Source organism: Octodon degus, unplaced genomic scaffold (genome assembly GCF_000260255.1).
Source record: "Octodon degus isolate 3935 unplaced genomic scaffold, OctDeg1.0 scaffold00131, whole genome shotgun sequence".
NCBI classification, from domain to species: Eukaryota; Metazoa; Chordata; class Mammalia; order Rodentia; family Octodontidae; genus Octodon; species Octodon degus.
In genome coordinates, this window is record NW_004524707.1 from 4,878,330 (window position 1) to 4,905,248 (window position 26,919).

The 26,919-nt window shown below is 55.0% G+C and overlaps 1 protein-coding gene across 4 annotated transcripts in view; it reads right to left on the reverse strand.

The window, feature by feature from the left end:
- Positions 1-844: 844 nt before the first annotated feature.
- Lamb3 (laminin subunit beta 3) overlaps positions 845-26,919 on the reverse strand; it is a 53,331-nt gene continuing 27,256 nt past the window's right edge. For all 4 annotated transcript variants that reach the window (XM_023701137.1, XM_023701138.1, XM_023701139.1 and 1 more), the window contains 20 exons: positions 23,954-24,068; positions 23,336-23,409; positions 20,323-20,514; positions 19,236-19,299; positions 18,733-18,920; positions 16,623-16,743; positions 15,827-16,015; positions 14,379-14,534; positions 13,776-13,972; positions 13,321-13,435; positions 12,365-12,743; positions 10,459-10,619; positions 10,130-10,350; positions 9,663-9,860; positions 9,210-9,354; positions 5,358-5,565; positions 4,857-4,998; positions 4,361-4,537; positions 3,328-3,481; positions 845-1,317 (listed from right to left, as the gene is read on the reverse strand). In XM_023701137.1, coding sequence (XP_023556905.1) covers positions 1,181-1,317; positions 3,328-3,481; positions 4,361-4,537; positions 4,857-4,998; positions 5,358-5,565; positions 9,210-9,354; positions 9,663-9,860; positions 10,130-10,350; positions 10,459-10,619; positions 12,365-12,743; positions 13,321-13,435; positions 13,776-13,972; positions 14,379-14,534; positions 15,827-16,015; positions 16,623-16,743; positions 18,733-18,920; positions 19,236-19,299; positions 20,323-20,514; positions 23,336-23,409; positions 23,954-24,068 — 3,333 coding nt within the window. In that variant the 3' untranslated portion in view covers positions 845-1,180. The remainder of the gene's footprint in view (positions 1,318-3,327; positions 3,482-4,360; positions 4,538-4,856; positions 4,999-5,357; positions 5,566-9,209; positions 9,355-9,662; positions 9,861-10,129; positions 10,351-10,458; positions 10,620-12,364; positions 12,744-13,320; positions 13,436-13,775; positions 13,973-14,378; positions 14,535-15,826; positions 16,016-16,622; positions 16,744-18,732; positions 18,921-19,235; positions 19,300-20,322; positions 20,515-23,335; positions 23,410-23,953; positions 24,069-26,919) is intronic.

A 26,919-nucleotide genomic window follows, 5' to 3' on the forward strand; every position in this document is an offset into this window, starting at 1 on the left:
AGAGGCAGCTCAGAGACTTCATACGTGGCTGGGGTGGATGGTGCATGGGCAGCTCGAGGCCAGTGAGGAAGGAGCTTGCAGTGTGCCAGGTGGGTGTCCCGGGGCAGGAGTCACACAACTCAGAGCAAGCACGGGGCCATGGTCTGCCCCCACACTTTCTTCTTAATGACTAGGGTTAGAAGAACAGGAGTTGGAGGCCCAGCCCTGCCCTTACCAGCCATATCTGTGAGCACAGGACATCATTTAGTCTTTGGATTCATGGCTTCCTCTTTTCCAAAGGGAGTAACAATGCCACCTGCATCACAAGGACATGCAGCCGATGTGCCCAACACAGTGCTCAGCGAATAATTAAAACAATAACTAACAACCCAGAAGTTAATATAGATAAAATGTCAGCACCGTGCCTGGGATGTGACTAGCACACTCAGGATGTTCGTGCCATTCCATGTGGGACCCCCCACCATACACACGCACACATGCACATGTGCACACACATGCATGCACTCATGTGCGCACACGCACACATATATACACACACACAGGTTTACAATTTCCCTTTGATACCCTAAGAGACAGATCCTGGCCTTGGTCCTGCCTCTGGGAGCCGGAAGATTCAGAAAACAATGCTCCCCTCATCTGGAAATGAAGACTGAGCTTCAAGCTACAGATGGAAGCAGCACTCTGCCTCCATGACTGGCATCTCTGGTTCCAAGGCAGAGGTCCGGCCTCCCAGTTTGGGCTCTCCACAAGCTGGATCAAGTAAAGAGGCCCCTGAAGGTCTTGAGCTTACTAGAAACAATGGCCATGGCTCACTTCCTGGGAAGACCAGCCTTTTTACCTCTCTGAACTTGCAGATTCCTTTCCAGGGATTTTTATTGGGCTTTTTCATCTGTATACCATTTTTGGTGAAGGTTTTTATTGGTCCAGGATCCTCCATACTGGAGGACACTGTGCAAATACTGCTCCCCCAGCCCCTCAGCTCGAGAGTTTCCAGCCAGGCACAGGTCCACCCTGCCGCCTGTCCCACACACGCAGCGCCCCCGGCCTGGGCTCGAGACTGTCCGGGTGAGAGCTGCACATTTGGGCCCAAGCTGCACAGCAGGTGGTGCAGCAGAGTCTCCTGGATGCAGCCCAGCCCCAGGTGCCCCCAGAGCAGGAGTGGTCGAGGACTGGGCAGAGGTCACTTGCAGGTGGCATAGTAGAGCACACGCCCATTGATGTGGTCCCGGATCTGCTCCACGCGCTTCTCCAGCCCTGCCAGGTCTGCCGAGCGCAGCACAATGGCCTGGCTGCCCCGCAGCAGCTCCGACTCCATGTCTGAGGGGAGAGGGTGGTGAGATAGGGACTGCCCTTCCTGGGGGCAGCATGGTCAGGAGGGTCCCTCCAGAGGATCCTGGCCTCAGGTTTGTGGCCTGAGCCCTAGAGGCAGAGCCAGGAGGGCCGCACTCCCATTACCCCCGTGCCCCTGCACCTCTACTCTCAACTGTGCCAGGCTGACGAGGGTCCACTGCACCAAGATCCCCACCCTCATGCCCTCAACAGCTGCCACCCTACCCAGTGACCACCAAATGGTCACCCTGAGCCAGTCAGCTGACCAGAATCCTTCCCTACATTCCCTCCAAAAAACATTACTGGAGACAGATCTGGTCCTCTCCAAGTTCACTGCATGCCCCTTCCAAGTAACATGGGGGAGGGGGGTCTGCATGACTCCAGAGTGCCCAGCGGGCCTCTGAGGAGAGGAATACAGGCTGCAGGCAGTCCCATACCTTTCTGAGGTACATTTCCTCAGGTTAACACCTCTGTCACTGCTGGGCCCCTGTCTCTCCACCCATGCTGGGCCTCCTGCTCCCCACCCACTCTAGGCCTCCTCCCCACCCATGCTGGGACCCCTCCTGATATGTGCGGTTGCTAGTAGCCCTCCGCAGGTGCAGCAGCCCTCACTGGAACGCCACCCCTGGCAGAAGGGAGCACTCACAGGTCACCAGGCTGACAAAACACAGAAACACATGCCTAGCAGGTGTTAAAAAGCCCCACTCCCAGATGCTGGCCATTGTAATGTCACTTCTGAGCTCTGATTCCCCTTACTTTGGCCATTTTGTGTTTGTTAGCACTTTGGACAATAGCAAAAATTTACTGGCTACATCAGGCTTGCAGTTGTCCAGAACTCAAGGGCATTTCCAGGTGAGTCACATCGCCTGTCTGCCAGTCACATACCAGTTATAACATTTTTAGCCACACGAGCCCCTGAGAGGCGAGGCCTCACTTGAGCTGGGCTGTGGCACAGGCCCACACAAGGCAGCAGTCCCATTTTCCCTGATTTACGTGTATCCAGGTGGCTTCATCCCATCATCTCTGACATTGCAACTGCCTCCGAATACTCATTCTGGTCTCGTCGTTCACTGTCTGCCATCCACAGAATTGATAAGCAAGTTCTTAGCCTCAGACCTAGTGCTGACGGACAAGGCCAAGCAGGCAGCAGCCCAGCCCCTGGCTCTATCCTCAGGATTGGCTCCTCCTTCCTGCCTCATGCTTCAGCCTCACAGCTGTCCCTCTGTGAAGCCACCAGTCGCGCCTCCTAGGATGCCCGCCTGGCCTCTCAATGACAAATCTGCCCGCCACTTTGGCTGGAAGACAGAGAAGCCATGCTTGTGCTATTTACTGGACACACCAGCCGTAGGCCCACCAGAGACTGATGGACTTGTGGGAACCTCTGTTCATTCTGGAGAGAAGTCATAAAAGCTGCTGTCACCCCTCTGCCACATTCAAACTGCTGAGACAGTTCCCTAGGGGCCCGGGGCCAGCCTGCCCCGCTCACCCCGCTTATGAAGCCAGGGTGCGGAGCCGGGGTCCTTCCCTCCCTCCCGTCCCGCTGGCCCTGCTCCACCCTCCTCTTCTGTCCATCAGGTCAGACTCCTTCATGCTGCTCACTCTCTCCACATCTTCTCCCAGCCTGCACCTCCTGCCGGGCCCACCTCAAACATCATCTTTTCTAAACATTACACCCCTTGAACTCTTCAGGCTGAAACATTAGTCCTCAGACTTCCCAAGCTCTGACTGTGTGTGCACCCCACCCATGCACAGGCCACCTGATGCCATAGGTGTCACGCACCTGGAAGGTGACAGAAGAATGGCTGCTCCTGGGCAGCAAGCCTCCTCAGGCCAAGCTGGCATGGACGCCTTAGCTTCCCCGCAGCCCCATCCCGAGTGTACTCACCCCCCCCCCCCCGCCTCCCCAGCTCCCCCTCCCCCACACCACCCCCCAGAGTGTGGCGGGGAAGGGGGGGGCTCTGGGCAGGACAGCCTTCAGGTCACAAGCCCAGCCCTCACCTTGCATCCTGTCCATCATCTCCACGGTCTCCCCGAACAGCTCCTCAGCTTCCATCTTTACACTGTGAATGCGGCTGCCCTGCTCACCCAGCGTGGGACTTCGGCCCAGCCGGTCCTTCAGCTCCGCATACCGCTGTTTGATCCTCTCAAATCCCTGAAAAAGGCAGACAGCATGGGCTTGGTGTCACCACCACAACCACCCCAAGTCCTAGCAGGCTGTGGCTAAAGGACTAGACACCACCCAAACCACCACAAAGTAACCAAGGGCCTCTTGTTATCTGCCCGTGGGTCAGTTTCCCCTATGGAGCCTCCAGGCCAAGATGGTGACTGACCGTCCTGCATCCCCTCCCTCCACATCCAGACCCAGCCAGGCCCCCACTGCAGGCACAGTGCTAAGCGTACAACAAGCAAGGGGTCCCCACATGGGGACTGCCACACAGCAGCACCCTAGCCCTGTGGCTGCCTGGCTGTGCTTGGGGCACGAGGGTGGTTCCTTGACCTTTAACGTAATCTTGGCAGTGACAGAGTCTAGAGTGTCTGGCCAGGCTGGGACTGAAGAGACGAGCTCCAGATACACAAAACACGCATGCTGCAGAGGGGCTCTGGGCCTGGGGACAACCTGCTGCACCCTCAGTGTCCCCTACCAGCTACACAGAGGCAGCCAGAGGTGGGGCTCAAATGCCAGGTTCACTCTGGGTTCATCTTTCTTAGTCTTTTTATTCTACAGAGTGTGTGTGTGTGTGTGTGTGTGTGTGTGTGTGTGTGTTTCACTGTCCTGAAGATTGAACCCACTAAGCTAACCCAGGGCCTTCTTACTAAGCTAGATCCTCAGCCCTTTTTCATTTTTGAGATAGAATCTTGCTAAATCACTAAGTTGCTCAGGCTGGGCTCAAACTTGTGACCCTCCTATGCCTCAGCTTCCCAGAATGCTAGGATTAGAGGAATATGTGCTTTTGAATGCATGGTCTCAAAGGTCCCTCTTGCTCAGGAAGCCCTGGCAGGCTGCGCCTGGTTTGCTCTGCCCTCTTTGTACCTCTTGCGCGCTCAGGGCTCTCTGGCTGGCGCCCTCCGCGAGCTGCTGGGCCTGGGCTGCCTGTGCCCGATGCTGCTGGGCCTGGCGCCGGAGCGCCTCCATCCGTGCCTGGAAGCCGCCCAGTTGCTCTGTCATGCCCATCACTATCCCTTCCGCTGGTGCCAAGACCTGCTGAACCTGATGAGAAGGAAGAGGAGATGGTGGGGGGGTCTCACAGGCAGTGAGCCCTTTCCCCCTTCAGCTCCTACCCTTCAGGTGGCAGAGTCCCCTTGCCCACACACCGCAATGGTATCCTTCAAAGTGTCCACTGGCCACTGATGCCCAGCCCTTCTCCTCCCCTCTACTGCCCCACCCCAGCTCTCTGCATCCTAGAGATGAGAAAACCGCACGTTATAGTCTACCTTCTCCAGCCCCCAGCTCATTCAAATAGGCCACCTTCTAGAATCTTCTCTGTTTGTTCATTCCCAGTTTCCTGGAGGAGGCCAGGATGCCTCACCTCAGCAACCCTGTCCTGGATCAGCCGCAGGGCACGGCCAGTCCCTTGCATGGTGTTCTGAGCTTCCTGAAGCGCCACTGCACCCTGCCTCAGGTTGCCAACCACATCCTCCACCTGGCCTTCCACAGAGTGGGCACGGATCCTGAGAGGGCCAAGGAAGGAGGACAGCAAGGGTGAGGGGACAGGAAGTGAACACAGGCGTGGCACCATTGCAGGTGGCCTGGAAGTGCCCTCTACTCCTTCCCAAGGAGCAGCAGTGTGGTGGCTCTTGCTCCCAGAATCCCATGCCCCAAGCAGATCCAGTGGTGCAGGCATCATTACCAAGACACCTTTGGATACAGTGACCCCCATGAGATGCAGGGTCCTATGAGCACAGAGTACCCTGGACTGTGCCTGTCCCTCCACAGCCCCTCCTGGGCGCCAGCCTCTCCTGGTAGCACCGTCGGGAGCAACACAACAGCCCCAGCCACGGCAGGGAATGTTCAGGGGCCACGCCCACACCTGGCCTGCTCAGCCTCAGCCTGGAGCCTCCGGGCCCGGGCAATGTCCTGTTTGGTCTGGGCCAGAACCAGGTCCACATTGGGCAGCCTGGCTGCAATGTCCTGGATCTCCTTCATCTTCCGCAGAACGGTTGCTGAGTCTGTGGGCAGCCACAGAGCCAGCACAGCCTTGCTGACCTCCTCAATGGTGGCTGCATCTGTAGAAGGGTCTGGAAAGACAGTCATCCATCAGACTGGGGGCCCACTCACCTCCCCGTGGGGCAAGCGTCTCTCCAGGCCCCAATCACCCAGGGAAGGTGCCTGCTCCAGTCCCTCTGCTGGACACCCAGGGAGCCACTGCCCCCTCTCAGCCTGACTCAGAGGCCATGCATTTCCGGGAATGACTCGGGAGGATGATTGTCCCATGCTCAGCACAGCCAGGAGGAGGAGTGTCGCCACAGCTGTGGCAACTAACTATGTGGCACACAGGAAGCTGCGGGCTGAGAGGAGGAGGTGGTGCCAGACAGCTGGCACTGAACAATGCCCGACGCACACACAGCACCACGCGGGCAGCAGCCAGGAGGCGGGGCTGCTCCTTGGCAGTGAGACCCCTTCCACACCCACCCCAGCTGGAGTGCTCATCTCCACACAGGCAGATGAGGATGCTCATTCTCTGCTGGACTGTCACCTTCTCAGAACTGTCATCAATCTGGGACTTCCGCCTCCATCCACCCCGTGCAGGCACTCCCCATCTGCCCCTTCTTTATCCTTCTCTCCAGCGCTTCGAGACACACACTTGCAAATGCTGAACTCATTCATCTGATTTTGGTCTCCTCTCCCACTAAGATACAATCTCTGGAGAACAGGGACCAAGCTTTGTCCATGGTTATATCCTCTGGACCCATGCACAGTGCCTGGCACTTGGAGGTCCTCAGTACTATAGTGCAAATGAATGAATGACTGAAAGGACACCAAATCCTAGTCTCTCTCTTACTATTCAAAAGCTTATGACCAGGCAAGTGGCATTTCCAGCCTCAGTGTCCTGGTCTGTGAAATGGGCTCACGATCCCAAGACCAAAAGCCTAACAAGAAATGACCAGTTAGCAAGAGCTTTTACAAACCAAATGCGATTCAGCACAAAGGCAGGAGAGCAGAGATGCTACCTGCCACGTCTGCCTGCCTTCGCAATGGATGGAATGGTTCCAGAGGGAACCACCGCCAACCCAGAGGCCTTGCCTGGGGCCTAAGCATCTCTAGGCCTCTGGGCCCAGCTAGATGGTTATGTAGGCTCTTCGCAGGCCCTTCCTCCTGGACCACAGCCATCCTGATCACAGCTGCCTTCCTCAGCTCAGCCTCACAAGCACTGTGTGCTGGGAGATGCCAGGTTCTCCTTTAGCCTGAGCCCTGCTCTCTCACAGGGCTTGCTCCACACCTTCACAGACCTCTCCCAGGAGGTGCGCCGCCCCCCACCCACCTTGGTGCTCACTCTACCCCACAGGATGTCAACCTGTCCTTCGGAGGCCCTGACAGGGCCCAGTCAGCATTGACTGCTCTGCAAAGGGCAGTGGGACCTGAAACCACAGGTGACACAGACTCGGCCTGAAATCCAGGGGGTGGCCAGTATATGATCCCAGCACTTGGGAGACTGAGCCAGGAGGATCGCTGTGAGCTCAAGCCCAGCCTGCACTACAGAGTGAGACCCTGTCTCAAAAACAAATCCAGGGCAGGTGACAGAAACCCAAAGGTAGCACAGGTTCTGAGGTGGCCACAGAGGAGCATACAGGAGGCTTTTGAAGAGCTTGAGGCCTGAGAGGACACTCAGCGGGACTCTGGTAAGCTCGTCCCTAGGCCCCCAGTACACAGGCGTGGAGCTGCTGCTGGTGCGGATCCTGCCTTAAGAACTTAGGAGGACTCTGGGCGGCCCGTGGGACTCAGGCAAGCTATGATCTGTGGAGGACACTCAGAAGATGAGCAGGAATTAGGCAGGTCAGAAGAGGTCAGGAGGGAGATAATCAGGGAGAAAAACATGGAAGGTAAGAAGGCAAGAGTGAGTGTGTGTGTGTGTGTGTGTGTGTGTGTGTGTGTGTGTGACTATGTCCATCCCACAGTGCAGCGATGTGGACTGTTGGCAATGGAGCGATTCCAAGAGGTTTGACTCCAACCTCCTCAGGCTGGACACCTTTAGGCAGGTTGGTTAACCGCTCTGCGCCTGATTTCTTATATGTAAAGTGAAGTAATAATAATGTTAGCTCATGCAGCCAAGTACTGTTCAAATTAGGTACCAGAGCAGTACGCAGAGCTTAGGAAGAACTTAATGCACCATAATTTATCAATTCCATTTGAAGAAATGGTAAGAGCAATGCCTCTTCCTCCAGAGCCACCAGGTCCCTCCTGTGCATGACCCCACATGCCCACAGCAGCCAGCACCAGTGCCACCTGCTCTAGACCCTTCTCGGGGTGACTGTGAGAGCTGGCCTTTCCATGGCCCAGTCTCTCTATCTGGCTCCTTCCCTCTCCTTGGGACCATCGTTGGCCTTGAGCCAAGACTCAGCGTAACTGAGAGGCCCCAGCAGGCCAGCCCCTCCTGTTGCACACATGAGCCCAGGCCCAGGTGAAGGAGGGAGCTTCAGCCAACCCTGCCTGCCTGCCAGGCGGGCCCTGGTCCAGCCCAATTCCAGACAAGTGGCTATTAAGCTTCACTGGATTCAGCTCAGGGGCATAGCTGGCCTCCCTGGTGTCCAGCCCTGGAGCACAGGCTGCCCCATTCCTTCGTGCATTGTCACTGTGTCCCCACACCCATGAAGCCTCCTGGACATCAGCAGGCCACCGATGCCTGGTGAGGATCCTTCCTGCCCCTCTCTGACCTGCTGTCTACACTGAGGAGAGCGCTCCAGCCTATCTGGGGCAAAACCACCACAAGAGCAGTAAGAAGAGCTGCTGCTATTACACCAAGCCCTGAGCTCACACTTGGCTTCTAGCCAAGCAAATTCCCTGGCAAGGACCAGAAATCTAATAATATCAACTCACATTCCAGAGGCATCTTTAATTTTTCAAAGCGCATTTTACATCAGTTATTCGAGCCTCAGGATAAAATACTACCAACCCCACTTATAAGTGAAAGATGAGGCAAAGAGAACCCAAGAGGCCGGAAGCCGAACAACACTCTGGCACCTGGACAGGACTACCCCACACAGCTCTGTCCCACCCAATGGGAGCAGTGGAGGGGCCCAGTTCTTCTACACATCCCGCCTGCACTGGTGATAAAGCCATAGGAAGACAGCCACCCCTGCCCTCTGGGGGCACAGTGCAGGGGGGAGAGGTACGATACTCAGACTTTGATAGCCACAGAGTCCCAGTGGTGGGACGAAGGCCAGACACAGAAGCAGAGTAGGAAGGAGAAGATGATCACAGATAAATAGGCCAGGACAGGGCTCATTCTGCAGACGACATTCAAACTGGAAGACCAGAAGCAGCTGTCTCAGAAAGGGCAAGTGACAGTGCCACAGCAGGCAAGGGATGGCCTGTCATGTTCAAGGACATCCAGGAAGCAATGGGGAAAGGAGCCAAGGGCACGCCCAGGAGATGGATGGAGGCAGGCTCCACTGGCCAGGAAGCAGCTGGAAGCTCATCCAGGAGCAAGGCCAGCATGCTGAAGGGTGTGAAGACAGAGCAGGATACAATCCGACTGGGGTATTTTTGAAGGGTGTTTGAGGCTATTGTGTTGAGAGTGGACCCAGGGAGGAGGCAAGGAGGTATGAGGACAGCAGAAGGCCGTGGTGACGTGCCTGGGTGAGGCTGTGGTGGGTGTGGAGGCAGAAGTGAGGGGCAGGCTCGGGCCAGAACATTAGCCAAGGACAGGGTGAGGGCAACTCACCCGTGAGGAAGTCACGGACCTGCTGGATGAGCAGCCGTGTGCGTCTGACATCGTCCTCCACCTGGGAGCGGCTGGTGCTCACCTGGGTCTCCAGGCGCTGGGCATCGGACTGAACCTGCAAGGCGGCTTCCTCAGCCGCCCTGATCTGTTGGCACACACCATGGTTCAGAAAGGGCTCGAGCCACTCAGCAGCCCCCAAGGCCTGGGCCTTACCCCTACCTCCAGACCCATCCACAAACCACTGTGACTGGCTGGGTTTGACTCCAGAAGAAAGGATGTGGATGTTGGGTTAAGGACAAAACAAAGCCCAAACACTGGCTCCAAACTTATCTGCCACTTGCTATAGGAACTTGGGCCAAATGCCTACCATGAATGGTCTTTAGCCTCCTGACCTGCCCAAGGGCTCTAGGTCCCTTCCACCTCCCACCTGATCCCCACCTGTACTGCACCTACCATCTGCCGGGTCTGCTGAAGCTGCGAGCTGAAGGCCCGCAGCTGCTCGGCCACCTGTCCAGCCATCTGGAGGGCCCCTCCAGCCCTGGGGCGGGCGCCCCTGCACAGGGAGCCACAGGCTGTGCCATTGTCATGGGGACACAGCTCACCAGGGCACAGTCCTGGGGTGCAGGCTACCTGCCTGGAGCTTCCACAGACCTGTGGAGAGATAGGGGTGTCCAAAAGGCTCCTTATAACCACTCTCATCCCACACTGGGAAACAACCAGCCAGACGTCTCCATGACAACTGAGCACCAGGAACTTGTTTCCTGGGCAACCCCTAAACTAATGGTGAGGGGCACAAGGGTGAGGATGGGAGGAGTCAGTGCACACTGGGGCAGGGTCACCCTGGTGGCACATGTGTGGCAGCAGCTGAGTGACACCCAGGGCAGGGCTCCCAGAAGTGGTGCTCTGGTGGCTTCAATCACCTTGTTGATAGTGGGTGTCAGGTCAGGCAAGGAAGCCATCTCCATGCGCAGGGCAGCGAGCTCAGGCCCCCCGGCACCTCCTCCTCCTTGCGTCTGCCCAGCCAGCCTTTCTGCCTCTCTGCGGCTGTCCCTGAGCAGGCGCAGTGAGCCGGAGCTGTCGGAAACCTGCTGAGCAGCCTGGGATGACCGCTCATGGGCTTCAGTCAGCATCCGTAAGGCCCCTGTGGGAAGGGGAGTGGTTCAGAGCCGGGCCTGGGGGAGCAGGAGGCAGGAGAGGGGTGCTGCCGTGGCTGTGGCAGCGCTGGGCTGTCTGTGTCCCCACTCCTCACCTGCAGGATCAGCACTGCTTATCTTTTCGAACTGTGTCCTTTTGTTCTGATATATAATGACGAGATCATTGAAGCTCTTGCTCAGACTCTCCAGATCTCCGGGGAGGGCCAGAATCTCTTCCTCTAGGGGCAGATGCAGCTGCAGGCCCTGGAGAGTCCGCCTGGGATGGGAGAAGCACTCACTAAGATATAGGAGGGGGTTTGCCTCCCACAACCTGCCACCCTTGTATCAGTGGAAATCGCTGGAGGGAAGGGAGAATTTCCAGGCTGCAGAGGATTGCCAGGGCACAGGCTGGGACACACGAGCCAGGGACAGTCTCCTTCAGCCCTCTGCAGCCAGGCCCACCGAGCTCTGCGCCTGGGCTCCCATGCTTCTCTTCCACCCCCACGGCTCTCCACCCACTCCTGGCTTCCATGAGGAGTGCTGTCCAGTCCCCTCCTGCTATGGCCATGGCTGGATGTCCCCCCAAAGCCTCAGGTGGTCATAGGGGAGGCTTTGCAGAGGTGGCTGGGTCTTGAGTGTGCAATGCTGGCATTGATTCACAGTGCAATGCTAGGATCAAGGGCTCTAGGCTTAAGGGTGTGAGTGCTGCCTGCCCTGAGTAGCCTACATAGGATCTGAGGGATAGAGTGAGCTGTGGTTATCCCTGGTTGCTTTGTCACCTTCTATCTGCCATGGGTTGTCTCTCCTCTGCCAAGCCACCCTGCCTGGGAGCCAGCTGACTGTGGATTGAAACCTCTACAAACTGTGAGCCAAATAAAGCCTTCCTGCTTTAACGATGGGTGGCAGGTACTTTGTCTCACCACAACAAGCAACAAGAGGAAAATAATGAAGATGCCTCCTCCTGGGCTCCCTCCAAGCTGACTGCAGCCAGCCTCTGGAGAGTGAGATTTCCACGCCATCTTCTGCAGCCCGAACCTCCCCTCCGAGCTCCCCACCCCTGCCCTATGGTCCTGCCCCACTGAGGAATGCACCTGCAGCCTACAGCCTGTGACCTCTCAGAGGATCTCCTCTCCCTGTGCCCTTTGCTCTCCACCAGCCTCAAGTGCCCCCTAGAAGCCTCGAATTCTCCACCTATGAACCTTGCATGGGCACAGGACACCCGCACATGGCTTGCTTCCTCAGCCTCCTGCATGCTGTGGACAGACCACTGGAGCGAGATTTAAGGTCAGACAGCACTTCCATGATGACCCCATTCCTGTACACACTGGCCAACTCCATGTGAGCTCCTAAGGGAGAAGACTGGGTCATATTCATTTTAATGTACCCAGCACCTTGCATACTGTGCAGCTCATAGTACTTTTAAGATACACAGAGTGCATGGATGAATGAGCAAATGACCCCCAACCTTAACTCAAGCCCTTCTGCTGGCCCCCACCCAGAAGAGCTTTAGCACAGTCAGGAGTAAGAGCCTCAGGCTTCCTTCTCTCTGGGCTACCTTTTCCCAGCAGCTTGTGTGCCACTGGTCCACCAGTCCTTGGGAAATCCAAACTAAGCATAGAAACTTCCAGAAATAATTCTCACTACGGTGACTTTGCCAGTGGGAGGGGCTGTGGTTGGAACCAAGTCTATTCCCAAGGCAAATTGGGGGCTATTTTAGCACCCCTGCCTCTCTGATCCCCTCTCCAGGGCAACTCATCCAGAGCTGATGCTCCCACGGGCAGTGCCATGCACTGAAAGAGCATCAAGACTGGGCTCCTAGCCCTTGGGGGCTGCGTGGCTGTGCCACATCACCTAGCACTACCTGTCTCCTTACCTGCAAACAAGGGTAACCCCAACCCCGCTCCACCTCGCAGGACTGTCACTGAGGTCAGAGCACCCCTGCAAAGCCTTGTGGGCTGGACAAGGCTGCAGGAACACTGACAGGGATCACCTTCCACATGTGCAGCAGAGGGAGTGATTTACCTGAGGGAGAAGATGCTGTTGGCCACCTGGGCCATGTCCTGTTCTGTGACCGAGGCGCTACCCAGAAGTGCTCGGATCTGCTCCACTTTGCTCTTGGCACCCAGGATTCGGGAGGCCAGGCCCATGTCCTCCAGACCTGGCCGGGACCACAGGCTGGTGGTAGCATTGCGGAGTCTATTGAGGCGCCCAGCCTGCTCCTGAAGGTCTGCGTCATAGGTCTGGAAGCAAGAGTGGCAGGCCACACACACTGGGTAGCGGTCACAGTAGCCTCTCTGGCACTGGTCACAGCGGCGCCCGGTGAAGCCAGGGAGGCAGAGACAGTGGCCAGAGACCTTGTCACAGCCTGGATCCTCAGTTGCCTGGAAGTCACAGTCACAGGCTAGGACCGGAAGAAAGGAGAGTCAGGGGACAGAGCCAGGAGAGGAAAGTGTCCTGTCCTTCCTGAAGAGCAGGTCTGACCAGATGGTTCCCCACATGATTCAGAATGACAGGCTGCAGTGGCTGGAATAAGGTCGCGCAGCAGCAGCAAAGGCAGCATCCCCACATGCAGGCTCTGGCCCCTAGAACTTCACACACGGGCTCACTGACTCTCGCAGAGAGTTTGTGCCCTCCACCCCCACCTTCATAGTGGAGACAGTGAGGTCTGCAGAGGCAAAGTGCCAGGACTACTTTGTCCAAGGAGGACACACATGCAAGGGAAAGTGCCCCATGCAGTGCTGGGGGTGGGGGCGGGGACAGAGCGAGACCAGGACTCCACATCCTGTGCTCTTGGGGAGACAATGCCTGTCCCCGGGACTCACTTCCTGCGGCCCTGCAGTGGCTGTTGGGAGAGGTTCCCCAAGCAACCTCCCTGCTGGGGACAGCCTGGCCTCGGGCAGGGAGACCCCGTAGCAGGGGACACAGAGGCAGCCAACCCTACCAAGCCCAAGCACCCATCCGGCGAGGTCAACACACACCTCGGCATCCTGTGGCCACATCACCATGGGTCCGGTCGGGACACTGGCGGATGGCCGCAGCGCCATTGCACATCAGACCATCAAAGCCCTCCCGACAAGGGCACTGCCCTGTGAACTGGACAGAGGGGAGCGTCGTCATGGGGGCCCCTGCAGGCTCTGTGCCCTGGAATCTGGACATACCCCAGGCCCGTGCTCTGCAGGTGGAATTCAGGGCTCCTGTTTGTGGCAGTGGTGCACCCCCTTCCCCAAAACATGGACTTCCACCCAGGGACAAGCCCTGAAATCAGGGTCCCAGGTCTCTCTGAGAGCCACAGAGGGAGGGACACCTGTCAGCCCTCCCTCAGAGAACCAGGCCAGAACAGTCACCTGCCTGTGGAGGGCCCAGGAGGCAGTTAGAAATGGAGCAGATAGGGCAGGCTGGACCCCTCCCCGTGGGGAGCCTCCTCTAGCCATACCTGGTTGCACTGGGAACTGAGGGAGGTGTGAGGGTCACAGGTGCACGGCTCGCAGCCCCGGCCGCTGGCCAGCTTCCAGTGGTTGGGAGCACACTGGTCGCACTTGGGGCCCACCACGTTGGGCAGACACAGGCAGCGCCCCGTCTCCTCATCACACGGCATGTCCCGCCGGGACCCCAGGATGCTGCAGTCACAGCCTGCCAGCGACATGCCAAAACAGTTCAGCCCCTGAGGACACACGTCCAAGGAGGGGCCCAGCTTGGGAGAAGCTCAGGACAGGTCTGTCCCCTGTGGACCACGGGGCTGAAACACACAGCCACTGTGCCTTCCGGGCGGAAGCAGCCTGGACGCTGCCCACCACCCTTGCTGTAGCAGGCTCCCTCCCACCTTCCAACCCAGGCCTGTGCTGCCACCTGCTGGAGGGTTGTGGTTCTGCACCTGGTGCTGGCGAAGACAACAAATCAGGCCTCCAGGGGAGCAACAGCCGAATCAACTTACTGTCTTTGGCGCGGACTACTGGGCAGGGAGCACCCCGGGTTGGGCCAGCCCGGGCCACCTGCAGCCTCCCCGACGCCACGCCAGGTGGGGCCCGCCCCTACTCACGGTGGCAGCCCTGCGGGTTGGTATGAGTGAGTCCGGTGAAGCCTGGTTTGCACAGGTCGCAGCGCTCCCCCTGCACGTGCTCCTTGCACACACACTGCCCCGTCACGGGGTCGCAGGGCGCTCCGGGCACCGCCCCATCCGGGTCACACTCGCAGGCTGAGGTAGGAAGGGCAAAGGATAGCTAAGCACTCAGGCAGCTGTCGGAAACCGGGCTGCCTGGTTCAGAGCCCAACCCCCCACCAGCGGCCAACTTCGCCACCTCAGCCATGTGTTTAGCCCGTCCATGCCTGTTTCCCCATCTGCAAAGTGGAAAAGTAACACCAACTTCATGTCTTCGTGGGGGCCTGTCCCTTAGCTCAGTTGTTTAAGGGCTGCTTCAACAAAGCAGTCAAGCTCAGGTTGCTGTGGTTCGATCCCCACAACTCCAGCCAGCCAAACCTGCCCTGAAGGCATTCGGAGCGAAAAATAAAAAATTAAAAAAAAACCTTTCATGTCTTCTTATGTAGCATAAATGAGTCAATAGCAAATAGGTGGACTAGTACTCTACAGAAGCACTTCTGTTGTTGTTATTTAGGGGGCAACTACTGGAGGCCGAATCTTGAGCCAAGCCCTCTCGGGTCTTGTCTTTTGCACCCCTCACAATAACTCTGGAAGGCTCACTCCACTTCTTTGACTGTCATCCCCACTGCTAGGAGGGGGAAATCGAGGCATGGAGATGTCAAAGAACATCTTCGAGGTCACATTGGGAGTGAGTGCTAGACACTAGTCCAGTCAGGCCTGTCTCGCTCCATAAACAATGGGAAGCGACCCCGCTGCCCCCACACCTCGACGTCTTACACACCTTTGGACATGTAAGCCTCTTGCATCCCAGAATTATTTCCTGATTGAGCCTGCCTGAATCGTGTCATTCGCTTTCTCCCTCTTTGATGCGCTCCCTGGTCTTGTGTGCACAGGAAGCTGCCTCTGGGGACTCTGTTCCCTTCAGTTTGTACATTCACATTGCTTCTTTGAGCATCAGTGACGCTCCGGTCACCGTGCATGACCAGAGGACATGACATAATCCCTGCCAGGGAGGAGTTCTCAGTGCTTGGGGAAACAGAAAACCACACTACAGCAGCTAAGCCAATCATAGTATGTGCACCCCATAGTGTGCTCTTACCCCTCCTTGGGGCCGATTTTTTAATGTAACCAAAGAATGTAAGCGCCCCCTGCAGGCGGGAGCTGCATGTAATACTTCACTTTGCTCACCTACGCCTAAGGTGGATCAGTGGTTGACTCATTAATGATCCAAGGGGCTAATGACTTGCTTAATTAAAAATTAAATGACTCCCACAAGTCCTGGCCATATTCAGATCTTGGAGCTCCCTGAGAGCCTCTGTTTCCCCAGGAACATGTGGCCAGAGGAAACGGAAGGTAAGGACCAGATGGCGCACGCTGCCCCAACTCACGGATGCAGGTCTCCTCGATGGGAGCACCTGGACGCCGGTTCCAGAAATAGTGCAGCTGACATCGCTCGCAGTTCTTGCCCTCCGTGTGGTCCCGGCAGTTGTCACACACACCTCCGTGTGCCCCTTGGCTGGCAGCAAATACAGCTGGGTCAAAGTGACAGGTCTCCGAGTGCCCGTTGCAGTCACACCCTGCAAAAGGGAAGCTCCCAGCTGACATCTGCCCAGCACCCTCAGTACAGGCCTGCTCATGACCAGCTCAGCTTTGTGAGGTGCTCAGGGCAAGTGAATGGGGAAACCAAAGCCAAGGGAGACTCGTGAGGGTTATACAAGGCTAGGGAACCAGGAAGAAACCATTGCAGAATGAGAAACCAGGCCTCCAGGCCCCTGCAGGGTGGCTTTGCTGGGCCAAAGGAGAACAGGGTCCATGCCCAGGCTCCCCATGCTGCCATGGCTCTCCTGCGGGGTCACTGCCTCTGTGGGCTATGCAGACAATGCCCCCCAACACCAAGGGACCATATGAAATAGGAAAAGGGACAGCAGGGAGCCAGAGAAGTCTGTAACAGGGTAAGGTTCTGGGCTACTGCAGAAGCAGTGGGAGGCCAAGTCCTGGCTCCACCAGAGCCAGCTGAGGGGGCTCAGGCAGCCCATAAGCCAGTGCAGCTTACACTGCAGAACTGCAGTTCAGTGTCTAGTGAAATAACAACAGCCCCTCCTTTCCTCCCAGGCAAGCTCAGCGAGATACCGAAAGGCAGCAGCCAAGCGGCCACTATAGGGAGGGGTGGTCCTGGGCTCCTACTTTGGCACTCATGGGTATCCTGGTCCTGTGCTGGTCTCCAGGGCTGGTTGTTGTAGAAGGGGGCACAGCGTTCACAGTGCGGGCCAGCAGTGTTGTGCTGGCAAACACAGACATCGTGGACCTGGGAGAGGGAAGCAGGTGGTCAGAAATACGCACAGAGGATGGCTGCAGGGGTGGCCCAGTGTCTCTCCAAGACCCTTCTGTCCACCATGAAGGGTCTGGCCCAGATGCCAGCCTTCTGAGGACACTGTCGCTGGATGTTTCAGCCCTTGTCCCCCTGTGGCATGGTGACCGGCCTGCCTGCTTCAGCTCTGTGTGTGTGAGCAGGTGTACCTGCATGCAGATATGCGAGTGTGCATGCGTGTGCATGGCCCACGCTGCTCCCAGCATGCACTTCACAAGCTCACCCCTTGCTCATCCCAAGCTCATCCCTGAGACAGCCCAGAAAGGTCCTGTTCAGGACACACTACTTATTGGTACGCTGGGATTCTAGAAGCTCCTGGCCTCCCTGCAGATTTATATTCTAGCAATCTAAGTTGCCTGGCTAATGGGGCTCTTAGGATGAATTGTTACTAGACTCATTAAGATACAAAAATAGAATACCTATTGCGTATTAATTGCCTTCCAAATTAAGCCAACACCTTCAGCTCAGCACTCGAGGACCGGCAGCACTAATCCTGCTCCTGTTCCCTGCCAACAGCTACGCGTGGAGCTGAGTGCTGCACCTCACATGCCCCTCACTGGCCCCCTATTTGGGCTTTCTGGTTTCCCTTCTGTCTAGAATGTCTTTCTCCATTCACCAGCAAAACCCACGTGCAACTCCAACTAGAAGACCCCCACTTCCAAAGGCTTCGCATTCTGTACAATTAAATGCTGCTTGCACCTCACCATCACCCAGGGAGCACTTTTTAAAACAGCAACACCTGGACCCAGCTTAGCCCCAGCCTCAGGGGGTGAGGCCCAGGCCTCTAAGCTTTAGGGAAGTGGTGACAGCACAGCAGGCAGGAGGGGAGGAGCACGCAGCTGGGTGGCTCCACCTACCCCTCCCCTGCGGGTAGCCTGTGCAGCAGTGTCCTCACCCTGGGGAAGGGCAGGTCCCCAAGGACAGGTCCCTGTGCCCCTCACCACAGGCCCTCCTTCCCCACAGTCCTCTCCCAGGTTTCTCATCTGCCTCTATCTCATGCCTGCTGAGTCCAATGCCGGGCCTGAGTGGCACTTCGCATCTGTCCTGACAGTGTCCCCTCAGGGCCCCACTGGACGAGCTGTGGCATCCATGGACTAGGAGTCTCAGCCCTGGCAGTCAGAATAAAATAAAATCAGAGCATCTGAGAGTGGAGGACCAAGAAAGTCCTTTTAGCTCTCAGCAAAACTATAATTTAGAATAGTTACATAATAATACTGTAAATTATAACTTACAAAATTTACATAAAATTGTAAATAAGTATAACTTAGAGTAATTTATATATTCTAACTACAATGTGTAACCTGGGTTGAGAAGTTTGCCCTTAAGCTCCCCGCAACAGCCAGACAAGTAATTGAAAATTAATCAATCATATGTCCAATCATACAGAACTATACCTGTTAATCTGAGCAACAGATTCAACAATAAAAATAGATAATACATCAACCAATGTTAATCAGCTATTCTTGTTTTGAAAATCTGTAACCTATGTATTGTTGCATGTTTCCCTGTTTCTGTCTTTGTTTCTGATTTTTGTTCTTGCTTTTGTTTTTACTCTTCAAAATAAAATACAATTTTTAAAAAAACATTCTGCCCTAGGCAGAGTGGGGCTCTGTGAATAACAGGAAGGAAGGAGGGAAGGAAGGAAAGAAGGAAGGAAGGAAGGAAGGAAGGAAGGAAGGAAGAAAGAAAGAAAGAAAGAAAGAAAGAAAGAAAGAAAGAAAGAAAGAAAAAAAGAAAGAAAGGAAGGAAGGAAGGAAGGAAGGAAGGAAGAAAGAAAGAAAAGTAAAACCATCCCCAGCTCTAATCAGTTTTAAAGAAGTACTGGGCAACTCTGCTTTTCTTCCTGGAGTACTGAGGAGCCACGCTCTGCCTTGCGCCCTCCTCAGCCCGTACCAGTCCCGCCCGGCTCCCTCCTGGGGCCCTCACCTGCACGGCGGAGGCGGGGCCCGCTCCCGGCCTGGGGGCACAGCGGTCGGCGTGGCCGTGACAGAAGCAAGCGCCCTGCAGACGCAGCCGGGACACCGCGATGTAGGCGCTGGGGGGGTAGGCGCCCTTCCGGGGCACCGGGGCCAGCTTGGTGAAGTTGATTCTCAGGTTGGTAATGTCTCCCAACTCTGAGTGGGCGGGCAGCAAGGAAGGAGGGGTGGAGAAGGAGAAAGGAAGGACGGAGGTCAGAAGCCAGCAGCCTCACGGCGCAGGGCTGCTAAGGGACGGCACTGTACAGCCCCCGGGGCCGCCCTCCCGTGCCCCAAGGCCACCTTCCCTGCCCCTGGCCACACGGCTCCCAGCTTCCCTGTCAGGTAAGCAAGGCAGGCTCTAAATCCCAGCCAGACTGGAAAGGGAGAGAACAGGAAGTGGCCGCGTCCCAGGCACAAACTTGTTGGACTCCCCTCCCCCAGTCCCATGGGCCGAGGAGCAGTCACACAAACCTTGAATTTTTTGACTTTGAGTCGCTGGAATCCCAGATGCCAAATCCATGAGGTTAAGCTGGACCTATACAGAGAGGTGAGAGGGAAGCCAACGAAGAGGTGAGCAGCGCGCCCCCTCAGAGGAGGCCTCCCTCCCAGCCCAGGCCCGCCCTCCCAAGCGTGACTGCTTCCTACGCAGACCTAGGGTGGGCTGAGGCAAGATTTCCACCTGCCAAGCAAGCACTGGGCCTAGTGGGGTGGGGGGCGTATGTGTCCGTGTATCTGTGTGTGTCTGTGTACAGTATCTCTTCTCTGAACATATAGGTGTTGCAGGAATTTCCTGGTTTCCCTGGATCAAATATTCCAGCAAGATGTATAGTCTGCACAAGCAGGTGTAGAAGATGAATGGAGGGATCTAGAACCCAAGAGCATGTGGGTGAGGCAGCCACAGTACTCAACAACCTCGATGTCGCTGAGCCTGTGTTTCATGAGTCTTTCATTAGATGTGACTTCTCTTGCATATTCCTGGAGGTTTTCATATCAACCCTCCACAAATCAGGAGGAGGTCCTGGTCCTTGATTTCGACTTGGTTCAGGATGTAACCAAAGGGAATGGTCCCACCCAAAGGCAGGAGAGGGTCTTCCCCCGGGAGGGCAGCACTCGAGGATCTGTGCAAAGAGCAGCTCTCTGGCTTGCTGAGGTTCTCAGCCAGGGAGAGGAGAAGAAGGACCACATTCCAGGTTGAGGGTTAAGTTCAGTTAACCTGGGACTCTGAGTCATGAATTTCCCTCCAAGGACTATGACTGGATTAGATGAGTAATCAAATCAAAAATGTCTTTTTTGAGTATAATGTTATCAGTGTAAAAGCAGATCTGTGCAGTGTGCTCTGGTATGCAGCTAGACACCCCCAAGTCCTTGAGCTGGGGAAAGTCATCTCATCCTCTCCACATGCCAGTGTGCCTCAGAGCCTTCCCAGAGGAGGGCAGGCCTTGCAGGGCAAGGGGAGCCGGCCAAAGGGGATGCCTCTACCTTTCAACACCCTATGGCTCTGAACCAGGGATACAGGGACGTCTGCAGGGCCCACTTCTTCAAGGTGCCCTTTGCTTACCTTCCCACCATTGAGGTGCCCATTAGGCCTCTGGGGCAGGGCCTGGCACCGGGCATCCCGCCAGTTTTGGGGCTGGCCCTGGTGGGCCTGAGGGAAAGCAGAGGTGCAGTCACCCGCCAGGTACTGGTACACCCTCCAAGTCCTGCCGAAGTCTGAGGAGCGCTCGATCAGCATGCCTGCAGGCACAGGCCCCTGTGGAGGAGACAAGCGGGTCCTGAGTGAGCAGGGGGTGGGAAGGCATGTGCTGTGCCTGTGGGTACCGCATGCAGCTCCTCCACCCTGGAGGGAGAAAGGGCCCAGCAGGACCAGGTGGTCCAGTCCCTGGGAAACAACAGGCCTCTGCAGCTGCCCCCCAGGAGAACAATGAAAAGTACTGGAAACAAAATCAGTATCCAGCTGTGACCGCCAGCTCGGCCCCCACCTCCCCACTGGGTTTCCAGGACAGAAAAGTCTCCTGCCCTGGAGCTTCCCACAGGCAACATTCTTACGCCTACAGGACTGGGCCCACACCCCTCCACAACAGCCACTGAGGCCAGGTTCAGGCTGTGGCTATGCTGAACCTGAATCCTTTCCAGAGTCTGGAAATGTCCAGACTCCAAGCCACAGTCCCACCTCACAGAGAAATCTTCCTGAGTGCCTATCGCTGATCATGACATCCTTCACACCATCTGTGTTGTCCCAAAGATAAAACGCAAGCTCCTTGTGTGACCCTTTGTCCCCACTTCCTCCCCGGGTGATGCGTCCATTTCTTCATAGCTTGGACCTCTCACTTCCTTGTGCTTCAGATTCGGAAACCCTAACCTCCAAAGCAGACCCCACATCAGGTCATCTCTCTGGTGTCAGGACCACCTCCGGTGTGCCTCCACCCTTCCCTAGTAGGCTCCATCTGATTTCTCCTTGTGCACTCTCACCTAGATCACACCAGCCACCACATAAAGAGTCTTCTATGTAAAATATAATATGGCTGGTATCACTACTGTGCTAAAAGCCCTCCAGCCCTCTGTGATTGACAGCCAGCCATGTCACGGGGATGGCACTGTCCTTGCCCTAGAGGTGGGCATGGAGCTACAGGACTCAATGTTTGCCTTTCAGGACTTCAGTCTTGCTTTGGCCCAATCCCTCCTCTCTTTGGCCCTATTCCTCTCTTTTGGAATGGAAGAGCTTGCTGTTTGCCTGCCGACAACTGCATTCTGGAGATATGTAATAGTTTCAGTTTTTTACAAGGACTCACAGTTAAGAATTTTCCTTGGGTCTCAGAGAAGACTTGGACTTTTGAGCGATGTTGAAACCTTGAAGACAATGGGGACTCTTGGAGATGGACTGAATGTGTTTTGCATCATGAGGTGGGCATGAACCTCTGGAGGCTTGGGACAGAATGATGTGGTTTGGAGATTGCTATGGTTTATATCTAGATGTCTCCATCAAAGCCTCATACACTCCTAGGTGGGGCTGTTGGGAGGTAGCTGGATCGTGAGCGTGTGAGACTGAATTATAGGTGTGTGGTGCTGGATCAGTACACTGGTGGGCTTAGCATACATCTAGGTCTGAATGATGGGAAGGCCCACCCTCAGTGTGGGTTGCACCAACCAACAGGCTTCTAGTCTGTACTGAATAGAAAGAGAAATCACATGCCACCTTCATGTGATTCCTGCATGCCACCCCATGGGCTGTTTCTCTTCTGCCATGCCTCCAGGCCTTGCACCCAGCCAATTATGGATAGAAACAAACTGAGCTGAAATAACCCTTTCTTCTTTTATCTTGCTGATGTTAGATATTTTGTCCCAGCAATGAGAAAAATAACTGAGAAAAATTTTAAATATCCCCAAAAGTTCAACTGTTGAAACTGTGGTCCCCAATTGTTGGCACTAATGGGAGGTAATCAAAACCCTAGGCGGCAAGGCCTAGTGACAGGACGTGGTAGGTCACTAGGGGCATGCTCTTGAAGGGCTCCCTGCACAATGGCCTCTTCTCTTTTTTCACTTCCTTGCTGGCAGTAGATGAGCAGCCATGCTCTGTCACATGTTCTCCACCACTACATTCATCCCTGCCACAAGACAGTGACAAGGCCAAGTGACCATGGACCATACCTCTGAATCTGTAAGCCTGAAGAATCTTCCTCCCCTTTATGTTGATTACCTCAGATACCTGGTGTTATGGTTTGTGTCTAGGTGTCTGCCCAGAGCCTCATGCAGCCCTGGGGCAGCTTCTGGAGTTTGTGATTGATTATTGCGAGTGTGGATGCTGCACCTGCCCAGGGCACGTGATTTGTATTACAATATAAGGATGAGAGAGAAGCTAGCTAGCTGCCTGAGCTGCTGCTACTCCCTTTGCTCTTGCTCTTTGCTACTGCCATGAATGGTTGCTCTCTGCCACGTGCTGAGTATGAACAGAAACCTCCAGTAACTGAGCTAAATAAACCTTTCCTTCCTTCATTTTGGGTATCAGGGATTTGTCCCAGCAATGACAGAAGAGTAACTGAGTCACTTGGTCAGTGATAGAAAGTTGACTAACATACCCCCTATTATAATTTAAATCAAGAGTGTCTACTGAAGGCCCATATATTAAAGGGGTGGCCCTCAGCTAGTGGTGCTATGGAAACTTGAGGAGTAGGGCCAGGTTGAAAGAGGTGGGTCACTGGGATATACCTTTGGAGGGCATATTCTGTCCCTGGACTGACTATGCCCTTCCTGGCTGCTAGGAATCAACTTAGCTCCATCATACATACTCCACCAAAATGCTCAGCCTCATCTCCAGCCCAAGTCCAGACCATGGATTGAGACCTCCAAAATCATGAGCCAAGGTGAATCCTCCCTTCTTTAATAAGCTTAAAAAACCAGGAAAGGTTTGTGACTTTCAGAAGTTAAAATGAGGTTGGGATGAAGAGTAATGGGACCTAATTTCTTCTGTGACTGAGGAAGTTGCCTCTAAGAGCCACACTGTCCACAAGGGCTAAAGGGATTTGGAGAAATTCCAGCATCATTTGACTCCGTGTCTCCAGTCACCGTCATCATACCTGAAAATCCATCATGATGCCTTGAAGCTGAAACCTTCTGTCCAGGTCCAGCTGCAGAGAGACAGGAACCACATCTGCAAGGGTACAAGTAGGAGCTTTAGGCCAAGGGCTCCCCACCTTCCCGGCCCTGCAGACGGCTCTGGACTGACTCACTCTAGGAAGCCTGAAACTCCCCAACTTCGATGCTCTATCTTCCCCTGAGAGAAGGGGAGAGCAGACCAGAGCACTTCTTCTTAGATAATCTATCAAATACCTTCACCTGGTATTTTGCCAAATTTTCTTCCCTCTCTCACTGGATGCCTCCAATAGCTGAAGTTCAACTTTGTCTTTTTGACACAGATCTGCGCCTGAGGCTCAGCTCCTTCCATATGTTCCAAACATCGAAAGTAGGTAAAGTGAAATAAAGGAGGGCCTCTCTCCTCTCTTCTCACCCGTTCTTCAGCCTCATAGACCTTTATCCCTACAGCATCCAACAGACCCCAGACATGAATCCGGGAGGTTCTGTCTGCCCTCCCATATCCCCCCACCACAAGACATACCGGGGAACCCCGAGTTCCTCAGCACCTCCACACCCTGTGGAGCCCATGGCTTTGGGCTCCTATAAGTGGTGGTCCTCACCATTCTGTGACTGCCACCAGCGCCTGGGGCCTGAGGACGAAGCCACATTCTCCACCCGGTGACTGTTGTAATTGTGAGGCAGCCTGGAGTCGCACTTGCAACATTTCATCTGCCACTGCGGAGGGGGAGACAGGTTCAGGGGGAGGACCCTCACAGACTTCTCCCCATGTCTTGAGATGTCTGACCCGCGGGCACAGCCTCAGTAACACCCCTAGGCTACTAGCTATCTTTTCATGTAATTTCTCTGTGTCCCTCCTACATACAGCAAGGGAATAGTTCATAGATATTTCTGTCTATTTATTGTGGAAGAAGCAACATGGCAGGAAAGTCACCTTGCACAAGACTGCCTTGAGGAGAAACTGAAGAAGGGTGCTAAGGGTGAGAAGAAGAAAGGGGTGAAGCCCACATTAACTGGTCTCTCACCGCCTGCAACACACCAGCCAGCAAGCTTTATATGCCAATTCATTCTTCCCAGTAGCCCGGGGAATACTGGGTTTTTGAAGAATAAGAGAAGGGACAACCAAACAAGAAAGGGCACTGAGGGACCCAGCACTAGCTGTGCCACCCCATCTCCTAGGGTCAGTCTTATAAACTGAGTGAGTGCTGCACTCAGTCCCTCACTCACCCCACAACTGTGCTTGCTGGACACATGCTGTGCGACACACATGGCTGTGGAACTAGAACTGGAACAGTGAATGAAACAGCCCGGCAGGGAGCCAGGGCATGATGATACCAGACGATCCACAAGGCTCCCAGCTCGGACTCCACTGGGGCCTCAGGGCCTCTCCAGGAACAGGAACGGGGTCCCAGAGAGGTCCCAAGCACACAGTGAGTGAGCCACACCTTTCCTGCCCTGTGGCTGTGCCTTGGAGTGAGACAGGGTCTCATCTGGAACCATGAGCTCTGTGGCAGCAAAGGACCATCAAGAAAAGGAATGTGGCAGAGACCTCTCGCCCCCTGTTATTTAGTTCATGCATATGTACACACCCACACACTCACACACACACACACACACATGCACCAGGCATACACAACATGATCTTGTCCCAGCACCTCTGTGCTCTACATATAACATCTGTGTCCTCCAAGTAATCATGACTCTGAAGCCTGTGCCCAGGGTACTACAAACTCAGTCACAACAGAAAGGCTGGCTTCAATAAGACCCTCCCCGACCTCCTGGTGCCCTCTAAGCAGGGACAACTGGACTGCCACACTACCATGCCTCTGCTTTATCCTAACAGTGTCTCGCCAGAACCAAGAAGGAGCTCTGGTGGCCCTGAAACTCTACTGGGTCCGGAAAGGCTGTACTAACTGGGCTAATTTCCTAGAAGGCATGGGGCACCCCAGACAGGATGGATGAACTCGACAGCTAGGCTCCAAAGAGACTGTCCAAATGCTTAGTGCTCAAAACAGAGCTCTGCTTTATACAAGCTAGCATCCACTGCCCACTGCCTCTTCCCGCCCTGCTCCCTGCCATCCACCTGCGCTGCTATGCTTTTCTTCTTGATGGCTTCTCCACTTGACATCGTGGGCCTTTTGTCTATCTGTGTCTTACGTGCCTGCCCTGCCAGAATGTGCGCTGCGTGAAGGCAGGAGCTCGGCTCCCTTCCCCGCTGTATTCTGGCTCTTGGAGAACAGGATGACTGCCCTAAAGAGAGATACGCTGCAGGTATCTGCGCGCAAGTGGATGCAGCCGGAGACCATACGATTGAGTGAGGTGAGCCAGGCACGCAAGCTTAAATGTTGCTTAGCTTCTCTTCTATGAGATAGATATATATCAGAAGATAGGTGGGAAATAAAATGTTTTTTCAAATGGCTGGGAGAACACATGACAAAGCAGGGAGGGTGGAAAGGGAATGGGATTTAAAAAAGAATAATGAAAACATAACTTTTCCAAAGAGGATGAGAACCAAGAGTTGGGAGGGGGGATGAAAGAATTCAGATGTGTTACATACATGTACTGACTCCCCATGGTAAATATAGCCAAGCATGTACTCAAATATATGCCTTAAAAGGAAAAAGAGAAGGGCCTGGCATATCATACTCAATAAATACCTGTTGAGCAAGTGAATGAATCATAAACATTCAAAAAATGCCACCTATTTTTATTAACATCTTGCCTGACACTTGTGTCCTGCACTCGGTGGAGTGGGGGGCTTTAAAGCAGGAAAGAGGAGCAAGGAGGACCCCGCATCAATACTAAGTGACGGAGCACCTGCACATGTAGGCATCTTGTTAGGTCACTTTGCCACAACAGCCTGTTTATATTTCACAGTCCCCTTATGTGGTAATACTGTTCATCCCACTTTGCAGATGGGAGAGCTGAGGCTCAAAGAGCTGGCATCAGTTTGTTACTGGCTGACCACCAATGCCAGCACCCAGGAGGACCCCTCCCACCTCTCTGTCCCATCCCCCTTCATCTGTCTCTCTGGCCAGCTGTCTTCCTTGCCCCATCTCGACGCCGCCTCCTTCCCTCTTAGCCTCTCATTTCTGCTCAGACATCAGCTGAAGGGCAGACCTCCTGGGAAGCATGGTAAAAAGCAACCATCTCTCTTGCCCAGCAGGCCTCAAGGAGGGCTTATTTAGCTAATCATGGGGTAGCTAAGGCAGACAGAGAGCCCTTTAGGAGGAAGTCTGGCTTCCCAGCTCAATGACACACAGACATCAAATGTCTGGGAATGGAGGCCTTCCTGGCATGGAGGCCTGGGATCAGACTGAAACACTGGGCACTTAACATGACCCTCTTTGGGCAAGAGAAGGCTCTTGCTGGACTCTAATTCTCCTCAAGAACGCGGCTCTTGTCCCTGGCAGTGGACGTGCCCTTCTCTGCAGTCTGCCCAGCCTTTCCAAGTCAAAGTTTTCCATTCCCCATCCTGTCTGCACTCAGTACATGTCCCGAGGACAGATGAGGGCCAGCTGCCTTCCGGCAGACGCCCTGTCGCCAGACATGCACCACCCTCCCACCC